At 36.0% G+C, this 13,161-nt stretch overlaps 2 protein-coding genes and 1 long non-coding RNA gene across 3 annotated transcripts in view; all 3 read left to right on the top strand.

Annotated features, from left to right (window-relative positions):
* The first annotated feature begins 2,371 nt into the window (after window positions 1–2,371).
* LOC140156555 (glutamate carboxypeptidase 2 homolog) lies at window positions 2,372–7,854 on the top strand. The gene is made up of 5 exons (XM_072179495.1): window positions 2,372–2,562; window positions 5,306–5,474; window positions 6,903–7,040; window positions 7,180–7,302; window positions 7,666–7,854. The coding sequence occupies exons 1-5, from the start codon at window positions 2,372–2,374 to the stop codon at window positions 7,852–7,854; spliced, it is 810 nt and encodes a 269-aa protein (XP_072035596.1).
* Window positions 7,855–8,821: 967 nt separating this feature from the next.
* LOC140156216 (uncharacterized) lies at window positions 8,822–11,140 on the top strand. Its single transcript, XR_011859488.1, has 3 exons — window positions 8,822–8,893; window positions 9,365–9,463; window positions 11,055–11,140. It is a non-coding gene; the product is annotated as an uncharacterized lncRNA (long non-coding RNA).
* Window positions 11,141–11,223: 83 nt separating this feature from the next.
* The window catches only part of LOC140156554 (N-acetylated-alpha-linked acidic dipeptidase 2-like), an 8,810-nt gene continuing 6,872 nt past the window's right edge, over window positions 11,224–13,161 (top strand). The window contains exons 1-4 of the mRNA XM_072179494.1: window positions 11,224–11,239; window positions 11,453–11,572; window positions 12,040–12,122; window positions 12,697–12,760. Of these exons, the coding sequence (XP_072035595.1) occupies window positions 11,224–11,239; window positions 11,453–11,572; window positions 12,040–12,122; window positions 12,697–12,760 (283 nt within the window). The remainder of the gene's footprint in view (window positions 11,240–11,452; window positions 11,573–12,039; window positions 12,123–12,696; window positions 12,761–13,161) is intronic.

The raw sequence follows: 13,161 nt of genomic DNA, 5'->3' as shown, positions 1-13,161 counted from the left end.
ACACTGATAACAAAAGTTATAGGGGCAAAGTAACCGAGTTACTACACTGGAATTTCAGCGAGTCAATACAAGCGGTACGTTATTTATGATAAGAAAAGACGTACCGCTAGAATGTACCTCATCTCGAAACATATATGAACCACTTGTCTTGAATCACTAAAATGTCAGTGAAGTAATTGGATTCCTTGCCCCTATAATATACATAACTTTTGTTACCAGTATATGGTTATTTTTTCAGAAAAATGCAAAATTAGTCACAAAATTTATCAAGGGGTGTAGTACCACCTTATAGGAGCCACAAGTTTAAAGGTTACTTTTTAGCGGGTTTATTTCCCGCCAAAAATATCCACAAAAATCTCGTCGCCTTAACCCTTACGCTCCTGAATACTACAAAATACTACTTGATATATGCGCTGTTCGTGCATGCATCCCACGTGGTGTGATGACGCAATCGCCCTAAGTGATATATAGGCACGGTTTCGCTGGCCAGCGAAGCCCAAGACCCGTGGCAAGGTGTCGCCGACCGAGTGCTTGGCATGCGAGGGGTCTCGGGTTCGAATCCCACCCAGAGCAAACAACTTCTTTCCTTCTTTTCTCTCTTTATTCTTTCCTTCTTTCCCTTCCGTCGCTAAAAAGGCCCTAGGCGGTTAGGGTTAACACATTTAGTAGCCATTGATTAAGATTGATCGGGGTAAACCGGACAAGGAACTGATAACACAAGTTATCAGTAAGTGTATTCAGTAGTTTATCTGAAAACAATAAACCTATTAATATTGACTCAAGTCGTAATAATACAAGCAAAACATTTTCGGAGGTCTTTGCATTTTTATCAAATCCACCGAGCACAATTTTTGTAGAATGTTATTACAACATCATTTAAAAATGGCAAAATGTTTTTGCAAGATATGTTGATGTTTCGTCAGACATTTTTGCAAAACATTTTGCGAAGAATCAGAAAATATGTTAGAAATATTTGGCAGTAAGTTTTCAAAAAAGTTTTTGACTTTTTTTTAAACGTTTAGGCAGGCGTTATACACGTGACATTTCGTATTTCTTTTGTTTGGTGGGTGGTTCAGTATACACATTGAATTTAAACAAAACCGAGGAGATGCGGAGATGCACTTTGTGAAGTATAATTATGTCCATGTTCATTTGTTTGATGGCATGTAGAATTGTAAAGCAAAGTTGAACACTGACGGCGTTATTTATCTTACAAGGGCTAGCCACTTGTATAGTGGCATTAAAAATCACAGAAATTAGTAACATATAGCTTCTTTTTAACATGAAATGAAAGAATAGCTCATATTATTAGGATAAATTTAATTAAAATTATATGTAAATAGCGCCCTCAATTTGAACACAAAAGTTAACACAAAAAAGCAGACAAAGATGAAAATAAATTGATAAAAGAAAACCCAAGTTGAAAATAGCTAAAAAATATAAGTGTATATTAGTGTGATAGCGGTTGGAATTATAAAGGTCTAGAATTGAAAATTACGTAATGTTTTGTTAGAAACAATAATAAATGATCACATCAAACAACCATATTGAACTAGTTGTGTTTGTCCTTTGACCTCATTACCATCCATGCTCATAAAGTTTCTATAAAGTAAATAGGTTTACTACCGTCGTTGAATCGAAATGACTATTTGATAGTGTACACTAATTATTCATAATCATTAATACTATCATATAGTATCATGGGGGTGTTAAGCATATACCATTATGAGAACCAACAATGGAAATGGAATGGTGGGTGACGAGAACATCAACAAAATAATGCAGAGAATTGTGGCAGACTGTACAGGGTGTCTCAATAAAATTTGTATTCAATTTTTCTCTAATTATGGCCACAATTGTTACCGTGACTTTTTTCTCAAAGTGTATTGTATTTGAAAATGATTGCTGACAAATATTGTGAAATTAGCATATTCTGTCATTAACAATTTAGGGTGCAAAGTTGAGTGTTTTATATGAGACATCTTATAGGCGTAGATATCTTATTGGACCACTTTGACTGATATACTTCTTTGTTACATTACCACAATCCAAGCTGAATTACTTAAAATCTTAAACTTTGATACGTACCTAAATATCCTAAATAGGTTTGTATACAAAATAACAAATAAAAGAATAGCATTGCAGAAATGGTTCGAAAGTCGAAATAGGGTTTTGCTTGGCAAAATTAGTACTTTTCATGGAAACGGGAGTAGCTCCCCTCGTAATTGCTTATCTATGCTCCGGTAACGCCTGCTTGTAATTCTATCGGTAGTTCAAACTCAACGGGATAACTAGGAGAGGGCGTTTCTTGAAACACTGAATTCTTAAACTATTAGAAATACATCTCCCGAAACAAAGGGAACTAACAAGTATGGAACGAAACATCATTTTAATAGTGGTGGCTTCCATTACAGTTCTGGTGGTTGGCCTTGGCATAGGCATTGGCATCGGTGTGGCTGTAGCGCCTAGCTCAGAAAATGCAGAGATCAGGGAAGAGATTGGTGGTATAGCGGACAAGTTACATGATCAAATAAGTAACGAGAATATCAGAGATAATCTCAGGTAGGTCATCAGGGCTAGGTATGGAAAGGGTTGACAGAAAGAAACAAAAAAGAAGGAGTAACACATGATGATAACAAATAGAAACGAAAAACTAAGCGTAGGGCTTTTTAAAAGTTTGCGTTATGCGGTATTTGTATCGTTTTACTTAAAGGCGTAAATGGACTGAATGCAGATCCCGAAATGTTTCACAGACTTAACAGTGTTAAATGATATGAAAAGTTTATTTAAAAAAAAATGATCCGAGCGATTTTACGAAACGTTCAAATCAGTTCAAATTTTCATCCTGAAGATATGATGCGGATATAAAGCACAAAAGAAAACCCCAGTTGAGGTGAAATTGATTGACTCATTTGCTTTGTACTTGTTCCAGGCATCGTGTCTTCTGGAGGCAGATTTGAACTAATGAGGCGCTACAACCACACTCTATACTTATTTTCTCAATAGGAAATATAGGCAAATATATATGGCTGGTCAAATATAAAGAAAATAATAAACTGTGTGCTACTTTTGATCATAGTTTTTAATTTACATTAAAAGTTTTTAAAGTAGGGTGTCAATTTAAAGATAACATTACTAGGGCATGTTTTGGTGGCCTAAGCCACTAAGCTAAAAGAATTGAAAATGGTGTTTAAACGGATTTTGCATCTGAACGCTTCGAATGGTGTTATTTGCTGCTATGATTATGCAATTGGTTGCTTTATTAAACTCAAAGATTTTTTTTCTTCCTCCCACGTCTAACCAAGTGGAGGGTCGCTCTTGCTGAAACGATGAAGAAGGTACATACTAAATAACATGAAAAAGGGCTTGGCTTACGTCAAGTTAGACTATCCATTTACAGTTACGGTCATTTTTCCAAATTGATAATAACAAAATACCAATGAGCACCCATGTCACAAGGGAAAACGCGGTAAATCGCACATTATTTCACATTATTTGCACATTATTTGCAGAATCTCTCCTCTTTTTTCAGATTATAAGCTTACTTAGCAGAAATTGTGGCAAATTTTGGCGATCTTAGCGTTTTTGAGCGATTTTGCTCATTTTACCGCTTTTTCCCTTGTGTCATGGGGCCTGTATCACCCGCCATACACCAAATTTTTGAAGGGGAAAAAAAAATGCATTGTGGGGGTGTTTGGGGGTCAAAAAATAAAATGTTTGAAATTGCCCATACTTTCAACCCCTGCAATTTTAAGGCAGTCAATATATAAGGTATTGCCCAATTTGAGTTCCAAAATGTGGCTTTACCACAGGGTTCAATGGGAGAATTCAAACTTTAAATGGCTTTTTCCGGAATTTCAAGTGCTTTTTTCCTCTGGCGTCAAAAAATTAGAATTGATTCCGGATCAAAGTTTCGCAACGAGAACGCGCATATTACTTAGGGCTTTCGAAAGAAGCGAGTCAATACTTTGAAATTTGAAACGTTCAAAATCACTCATATTTTTAAGCACTGGAATCTCAAGGCACCCAATGTGTAGCATATAGCTCAATTTGGACTCCAACTTGTATATTTTGCATAGGGTTCCATGTAAAATTAAAACTTCAAATGCATTTTTCTGTTTTTTCAAGTGCTTTTTTCCTCTGGCGTCAAAAAATTAGAATTGGTTCCGGATCAAAGTTTCGCAACGAGAACGCGCATATTACTTAGGGCTTTCGAGATATCAAAAAAAAAAAAAAAAAAAAAAAAAGCCGCAAAAAATTGAAATCGATATTTTGCTCCACAGGCTGTGTACTGTACATACTCAATGTGTAGCTGATACAGTGAAATTTGACTGCCACACTCTTGCAGCCAATGGGCTATTCCATTTGACATGCATACACCCCTAGATGGAGGTCATGACCTCAATCGCGCACACAGGGGTGTAGATATCAAATGGAATCGCCTATGCAGGTAACTTCATTTGAAATTCACACTCCCTGTGTGGAAGATTAAGGGCATGTCTTCCATAGGGGTGTATGGATTTTAACTGGAATAGCCCAATGGTTTAATCACCTGTTTGAGTTCTGCATGTAAAATCATCTGCAAGTAAGAAGCCCCCATGTCACAAGGGAAAACGCGGTAAATCGCACATTATTTCACATTATTTGCACATTATTTGCAGAATCTCTCCTCTTTTTTCAGATTATAAGCTTACTTAGAAGAAATTGTGGCAAATTTTGGCGATCTTAGCGTTTTTGAGCGATTTTGCTCATTTTACCGCTTTTTCCCTTGTGTCATGGGGCCTAATGAGTGGGGTATGCTGTAAAGTACAGATAAATACCGACGGGTGGAGGATGGTTAACTCAGTTTTATAAGTCGCCTATTTTAAGTCAACTTTTGTGTGTTTTGATGGAAAAATATTTTTCATGGCATTATTGCATAGCGTCAATTGCAATCGATAAACTTAAAGGAACCGATGAGTTTACTGTTTATAATGTCATACAAAATGATCGTCTCACTGGTACTGCTATATTAAATAATGACGTAATCATTTTTGGTGCAAATGCCCGGGTGCAAATGTAAAGAATACTGCTCATTGGATCATCGCGGTCTTAAGCTTCTCTCTGAGACTGATACAGGTGTCATTAGTCTATTAACAGAAATACAGTATCATTACCCGGGATCATTTAATACCTGATTATTGTCTATATTGAGTAAATCAAAATGAAATTATCTCAGTTTCTTATCGTAAATAGATCCTGTATATCACCTTAAAGTGCCGTAAGACTTCGTTTTATCTTGTTACCTATTGATATTGTGATAAAGGTATTTAACACGGGTGCCACATATCGCTGGAACTCCTGCAGACCGAGACGGTGCAGAATATCTGCGTGATAAATGGTTGGAGTACGGCGTGGACAAGGCAGATCTGAAACCATACAAAGTATTGTTGCAATATCCTCCTGACCCCGACGATACGGAAAATGCAAACAAGGTACGGTATGTACTTAGCAAACACAAACATACATTTAAAACTTTGATAAATGTGTTTTGGTTTAGATCAAAACGTCTTATTATTCTTTAAAATCGGGTAATAACAAGGTCATGTTCTTACAAACTTTGATATGAAAACAACACCACAACAACATTCTAAAAATGTTGTCGAAATATTTGTAAAATAATTGTTGAAAATATTTTCCCCTAAAAATATGTTGTCCACACCCGGTGTCCACACTAAAAATAACATTATGTTAGAATGTTTTGCAGACTGAGGTATTCAAAAACGATTTGGAATGTTAGTAAACCATTTTTTACCCTTTATATACCCTTTAATTTAACCCGACATTTAAAAGTTTTCTGTCAAAACGTTTTGTGTTTTCTGGGTAATACAGATTGTAAACTTGGTTGTCAAGGCAATTTCTTAAATTAATTCAATAAATTCGGTGGTCAACAAGCGAAGAATTTGTCAATTGTGTAATGAAGCCTTGAAACAGCTTGGGCTACTTTCGTGTCTTTGTGTAGCAAAAGAGCCAGAATTTAGTTGAATAGTCGTGAACCATCTGGTCGGTGCTCTTACTCATGCTTATCTTTGACGATAATCATGAGAGTTGATGCGAATCAAACTTGATATGTGCAAACATGGCAAAAAGTGGTCCAACCTGGACGATTAAGTAAAATCGGGCATAGCGTTTGAACGTGAACTAAGAAACCAAGTAAGGTTTTTCTGTTAGCCAAGATGTAACAGATTCTAAAGCATATCACATTTACGCCATGACACCTTTTATTTTTTTCTGGAAAATAAAAATGCAATTGCTAAGCATGAAAGTCGATTTTACGCGATGCAAGCTTATGTGCGAAAATGTCAAAAGTGACCCAATTCGTTTTCTGGACGAGTTACGTAATTTTCTGTTAGTCAATATGTTACTGATTCAACTTCATACAATATTGCTGCCATTATCTCTTTTATTTATTTTTTTCTAAAAAGCGAATTTAAGTGCAAAAGTGCAATATTATTATTCTATAATGTTTATTGTTACAATCTCACTGGTATGGATTTAAAATAAATTTTTATGGTCATTGTAATTTATAAATAATAATTGTAAGTTGTCGTTGCTGTTGTTGTATATAGGTCTAACTGTAGCTGTATTCTTCTACGAATGTGTGAGAGTTCCATTTAATCTCTAATATAATGTGTTGAAATGCACATTAAACTATAGTCCTTTTCTGTTGATTAAAAATGGCTTTGGCTTAAGATATTTATTCAGGAATGCGTGTGACTTTTCTCTCTGGTAAACTGGATTGGAAGTTGTCACGTGCGTTTGTTACATCACCATGATCACTAAACCGTACGTGCTTGATTTCGTCTACACTATTTCGTTTTCCCTCTCTTTTAACGTAGTCTCTGTCGATACTTTGCCAACAGGTGCAAATATTCAACCAAGCTAGCGGAGACGCTGATTTTGAATCCTCTGGTCCTGAAGATGATTTTGGGGAAGAAGAGCTACAACAGCCTGGCATACCAGTGCCATATAATGCATACTCTGGCACTGGTGACGCTCAGGTAGGATTTTTACAACGATATATTCTGTAGAAGATTCGTTCTCTATCATTTCAGTATCATAACTATCATCATTATCAATATCATATAAAATTTAACTGTAGTCACTGATATTCCTGTTCATTTCTTATACAAATTATAGGCAGAAATGGTGTACGTACATTATGGAAATGAAGAAGACTATGAGTTCCTATTGAGTATAGATGTCAATATAACAGGACGAATCTTCATTGCTCGATATGGAACCTCTGGCAGAAGTCGAAAGGTTAGTAACATGCATCCCGCGTTTCCAATTGAAATACACAGGAAGACCCCAGCTGTGCCAAAGGTCACCTTTTCAGACATCCTGTCTAGACGCTGTAATGTCAGCGCCCATCTGGTCACGTGGGCATTAAATTAAGTGCCTTTATTTAAATGCCATAAGACGACTGGTGTGGGAGATTAGGTCATGTCTTCATAGGGTGTTTGTGGATTTCAACTGGAATAGCCCGATATTGCATGTTCTTAAAAGGCACTTAAAACTTTATGGTAATTGGGCATTTAAACACTAACGATTCATAGAATATTTAAAAAATGAAAAACATATAACACTTTTTCACCGATCATTATACTTTTTTTGTAAACCCAGACAATGTTAGCACAGCGTTATGGTGCTGCAGCCCTTATCCTCTACTCCGATCCAGCTGATTACGTTCCCGAAGGAGGTTTACCGTATCCTAATGGTCCGTGGATGCCTGATACAGGTGTACAAAGAGGATCCATATTCTTTGATTCAGGGGACCCGCTGACACCACATTATCCAGCTACAGGTATGTGACTGGGAGCTACATGGGGGGCGAGGGGGTGGGGGGGTATTTTGATATTGTGATATCGGTCAATTGAGCTAAAAGCAAAATACATAGGGGAGGAAAATTAATATACGGTACCACCCGGGGGTACCATTGGGTTTGACCATGAATATGAATGAACTTTAACACAATAGTACATACGAGGGGTATCAAAAGTTTTAGAAATCGCCCAGAAGTGAAAGAGCTATATCAATGACATAATGTAAATGAAATAAATGGTCTTTATGTACACTATGGTGCAAAATGGTCTCATAAGTATATTTACTTTTTTTTACAGGCGACGCTAGATGCTAATAACCTGCTGCCCCAGTTACTGCGCATAAACTGCAAGATTGAGAAAATTGAGGCAAGCAGCGATATTAAGATCCTGCATTTGAAGGGTTGCAGTGCCTAGAAAATCGATGATGAAATGAAAGTTATCTTCGGTGGTGATTGTGATATTGTCACTGTTGCTTTTTGGAAAATGAATTTTTATTTCATCACAAATTTTTTGGGCACTGTAACCCTTAAAATGGAACTTAATCATGCTACATGCCTTAATTTTCTCCATTTTGCTGGTTATGCGGTTACATAGGCAGGTACTGACATCTAGCGCCTGTAAAAAAATTAAACATTCTTATGAGACCATTTTTGCATCATAGTGTACATAAGGACCAGTGATTGCACTGACAAAATTTCATTGATATAGCTCTTTCACTTCTGGGCGATTTCTAAAACTTTTGATACCCCTCGTATCTGTATGAATTTTAAAGTTATAATAAACATAAATAGTAAAGTATATGATAATTGAAACTATTAATTTGTCACCATATTCATCTCGCTCAAGCACCATCCATACATATTATTATTGCTTGTAATAATTACTAATATTAGTATTGTTATTAAAATATATTTACATTTTGATTTTTAATCAGAGGGTGCTTTTCGAGAACATCCAGAAGACGTACCAAGATTACCAGTGATTCCAGTAACTCCAATACCATACAAAGATGCAGCAGTACTCATTGGGTGGGTAAAGTTTAAGACTCTTGGATATTGTGTTAAGTTGATATCATTTGCATCCGAATATTGCCTCTAAGGGATTGGATAGCAAAGTTTACATTCTAAATCCAAGGAATGTCCTTCTGATATCAAATGATTTTTTGAATTCATGATATAATACAAATTTTATGGCAAATTATTAAAAATCAAAATCAAAATTACTATCGAGCGCGAATGGATAACCTAAACTCTGTACGTTTTCGAATTGAGTGGAATAGATTTCAAATGTTTCGTGGGTACAACTGTTTTCTTGTCATTTGGCTGTGCTATTTGATTGTTTGTTTATCGGTGTAATTATTTGTAAGCCAAAAAAACGACTATAGCTTTGAACTTGTTTGTGTGTGTCTTAAAAGTCTTGACATTTCAGTTTAAGCACTCATTAAACTCTGTAGTCAAATTTTTAAAGCCTGCCTTTGTTCGTTTCTTTTTTCTTTCAAGTAACTTAGCGCCAAATCCACAAATGCCGGCTAACTGGATTGGTAATATGGAAATAACGTATGGACTTGGTCCTGGATTTGTTGGCGAATACGAGGATAGGTAAGTTGTTGTATTCGAGAAAAATATTTGCACTTTTATTAGTAGCATGATAACTATTGGACATTTTCATGAAATTGTGACATGTTCTTTATACACAATGTTATTGTTACATCGCCACTTGGATCACAATGGACCTTTATGCTAGTCGGTAAGCATGGTGAGGGTACCCTATTGCTTATTCTAGATCAAGTTATTGTTATTCTATGGCTAACATGATTTAAAGGCAAAAAAGGGAAATGCAGCGAGTTTCAAAATTGTTGCACACATTTTGTTTTATGATTGTGACCCTACATACAAACTTTAAAAGATAACCTTGAGGAAACAAATTCTGTATATAAGTCATACGGTTGTTATTTGGTGCCTTCAAAGAATTGAAGCCATGCTTTAATAACTGCAATGGCCAACTACAGGAACGGTGTGCACAGGCTAAAGTGGAAATGATGTACCACATCGCTTATGGACTAGTTGATATTCCACTGTTTATACCTTGTTCCAACCGTGATGCTACGTGGGCACTCAATGAAATATCAGGTGCAATTTGCCAAGACACCTGTTTACCAACATTGGTTCTTCCCAGTTGGAATCAGGCTCTGGAATGCACTTCCCAGCAGCTTGCCAGCTCCTCCGTGGGCAGGTGGAATCTGTCCAGCTTCGTTAGACGACTTCCAGTTTTTATCGCACCTCAGTTGTAGTTTAGCGCTGTTAATTTTCTGCACCCACCTTGCAAAAAAGTACGATTATACGCTATGTGTGGACTGTACTATATTGAAAAGAAGAAGAAGTTCTAGGATCACAAAATGATGACTTTTATCAAATTATTAGATCCACTATAATAATTTTTTTGCAAGAAGCATGTTGTTTCGTTAAAATAAAATATATTGTTGCAACTTTCCATTTGTTATTTACTGTTAGATTGTGAATGTCATACGTACATCATGAAGTCAAATAAGGACATTATTACAATTTCAGTCATCTATCCCCGTAAACTGTATGTGTCTTAAAAAGAAATGCCTTTTGAAACTATTCCTTTTTTATGATATTGAGCTCTGTTGCCCGATGTTTCCATGTTTTGTTATATACACCAGGCACAAAAAGAAACTCGTCAGTTATATTCATCCTTGCTGTTCAATAACTTGATAATTTTGGATTATTCTGAAATATACATTTTGTTAATTGGACTTTGCTATCTCATTTGACACCCTGTTCGTGAAAAACGAACAAGAATTGACCAAGATATGCGCCTCCAAAGCCTCAAACCCCAAAATCAAAAGTTGCACTTTCAACAATTTTCAATGGGAAAGCATCGTTGTATTGCACACAAGCACCACGGGCCAATCAATAAAGCACACAGTGTAACAAGCACAATTGAATCGTTAAAATTGCAACTTTTCATTTTGGGGTTTGAGAGTTTGGAGGCGCATATCTTGGTCAATTCTTGGTCAATGTTCACGAACAGGGTGTCAAATGAGAAAGAAAAGTCCAAATAACAAAATGTATATATCAGAATAATCCAAAATTATCAAGTTATTGAACAGCAAGGATGAATATAACTGACGAGTTTCTTTTTGTGCCTGGTGTATATTCATTTCAGGGTAGGACGTGTAGTTGTGAATTCAGTCAGCGACGTTCGTTGGGCCTATAACGTCATTGGTTTTATTGAAGGAGAAATTGAACCAGGTTGGTAGTCACGGAAAAGTTTAAAATTTGTGTTAATTTTTAATTATTCAATGTTTGCGCATCGGAATAGGTTGTCTAAATAGATGGCGCATTATAAATGCATTATTATTATATCATTATTATAGCTTTGTAAATGTTTTTACTACCCTATAAGAAACTGAAAATTAAATATTTCCAAGTTCCGACTGATTTTGCTTGATCGCATCACATATTTAATACTTATAGGTAAATGCATGCTCAGATATCTATTTTTCCTGCTGTAAATAAAGTAATAGAAACAATGTTATTAACAAGGATATCCCCTTCCATCAGATCGTTATGTTCTCATCGGAAACCACCGAGATGCATGGGGATTGGGCTCTGTAGACCCAACCAGTGGTACCGCTTCTGTACTGGAATTAGTAAGAGTATTTGGAAAGCTGAAGAAAGAAGGTAACATAATTTATAGCTATACAAAATAGTTGAGGAGCAAAAACACGTTATTAACAAATTGATCGAATACAGAAGGAACCCTTACTTATAATTTACCAAATGACATGAATAATGCCATATCTAGCGTGAAGGGTAAATAACACTAATTTTGAAAATTATAGTTCTCTGGATTCGAATCTAATGCCTATAGATTAAAATATTCAACTCTTCTCCAGTGTACCTCTGTGGCTCAGTTGGCTAAAATACGAAGGCCGGTTCGAATCCAGCCAGATGTACTTCAACGTGCGCTGGTTGCTCTGAGTCGGGAGGACGATGTATTCTTTGTATGAGAATTGTTGGTCGATTGAAGTTCTAAGAAACCAATATAAATTTAGAATGTAAAACAAACAGTATTACAAGCAATTGACTACTCGTATCAATCATCTTCTGCATCTACTTCAATACTTTATATTTGTTATACTATATAGGATGGCGTCCAAGACGTACACTTGTATTTTGTAGCTGGGGTGCCGAGGAGTTTGGTCTCGTCGGGTCCGTAGAATGGACTGAGGTAAAATGAATTGAAAAAAAAATACAGTATTGGTGAATTTGCACACCCACATTGAAACTCAATGGTATAAAAACCGTAACCTATTGCCTGATTTCAAGATGACCTTTTACTCTCTTTCTATTTTCTCTTTCTATAATAATTATCTCATAGAGCGTCATCCTCCAATTATCAGTTATAGACAAATCCAACAAATTTGACCTTCAAATCCATTCCGGCCATTATTGGGTCCCCGCAACACCAAACTGGTGTTGTAATTGCCCAATTGGGTGGATTAAAGCCGCTGAAAAATTGATGTTAGATTCTTTTGTGTTGTAAACTGTCATCATTCTTTTGTTTACGTGTAACACGGGTGATAGAATACAGTTTAAAATACCCTCCAGAGCCGCATCATTTCACATTTTAGGTGAGATTGAGCCGACGGGGACCCAGCTACGGCCGCCATTGAGGTGTAGGAATGCGTGAAATTAGATTCGTTTATATTAATTATCAAAGAAAATTTTCAAAGAAAACTCTTTTAAAAAGGATGTGCCGTGACATATATTACTTCCAATGAAAGTATATCGTTTATTTACAGGAATACTATTACTTGTTGAGTCAACGTGCCGTAGCTTATCTCAATCTAGACATTGCTCTGTACGGTATGTATTATATCATTTTGATTGTAGGTTAATATAATAATACCTCATCAATATTTTGGTCACTAATTTCATTAATTTACTTTCAATAATTAGTTTTTGATATGTGCAATTTGTTTTTGTTTTTTCTTTGTTTTTTTCCTTAAATGTTAACATATGATATGTCATTGATGGACATGGCAGCTGGTTGGTTGGACTCGGCATTTTTGTTGTCTACCAACCTGCTGCCATGTCAAATAAATGCCATATACCTGTATCAAGGGGTTACAGAGCTACAGGCCTCTGGGCCTCAACTGTAATTCCTTCACCTGTATTATGCATTTCCATAGTTTATTATATGGTCAATTCCAGCGAAAGCGGACAAAATTCTCTCTATGTTAACTTTCCACTTTAAAATGTCATTA

The sequence above is a fragment of the Amphiura filiformis genome, chromosome 7, assembly GCF_039555335.1.
Source record: "Amphiura filiformis chromosome 7, Afil_fr2py, whole genome shotgun sequence".
In the NCBI taxonomy this organism is placed as follows: Eukaryota; Metazoa; Echinodermata; class Ophiuroidea; order Amphilepidida; family Amphiuridae; genus Amphiura; species Amphiura filiformis.
The sequence above is the reverse complement of the archived record's forward strand: the minus strand, read 5'-3'. Positions and strand labels throughout refer to the sequence as shown.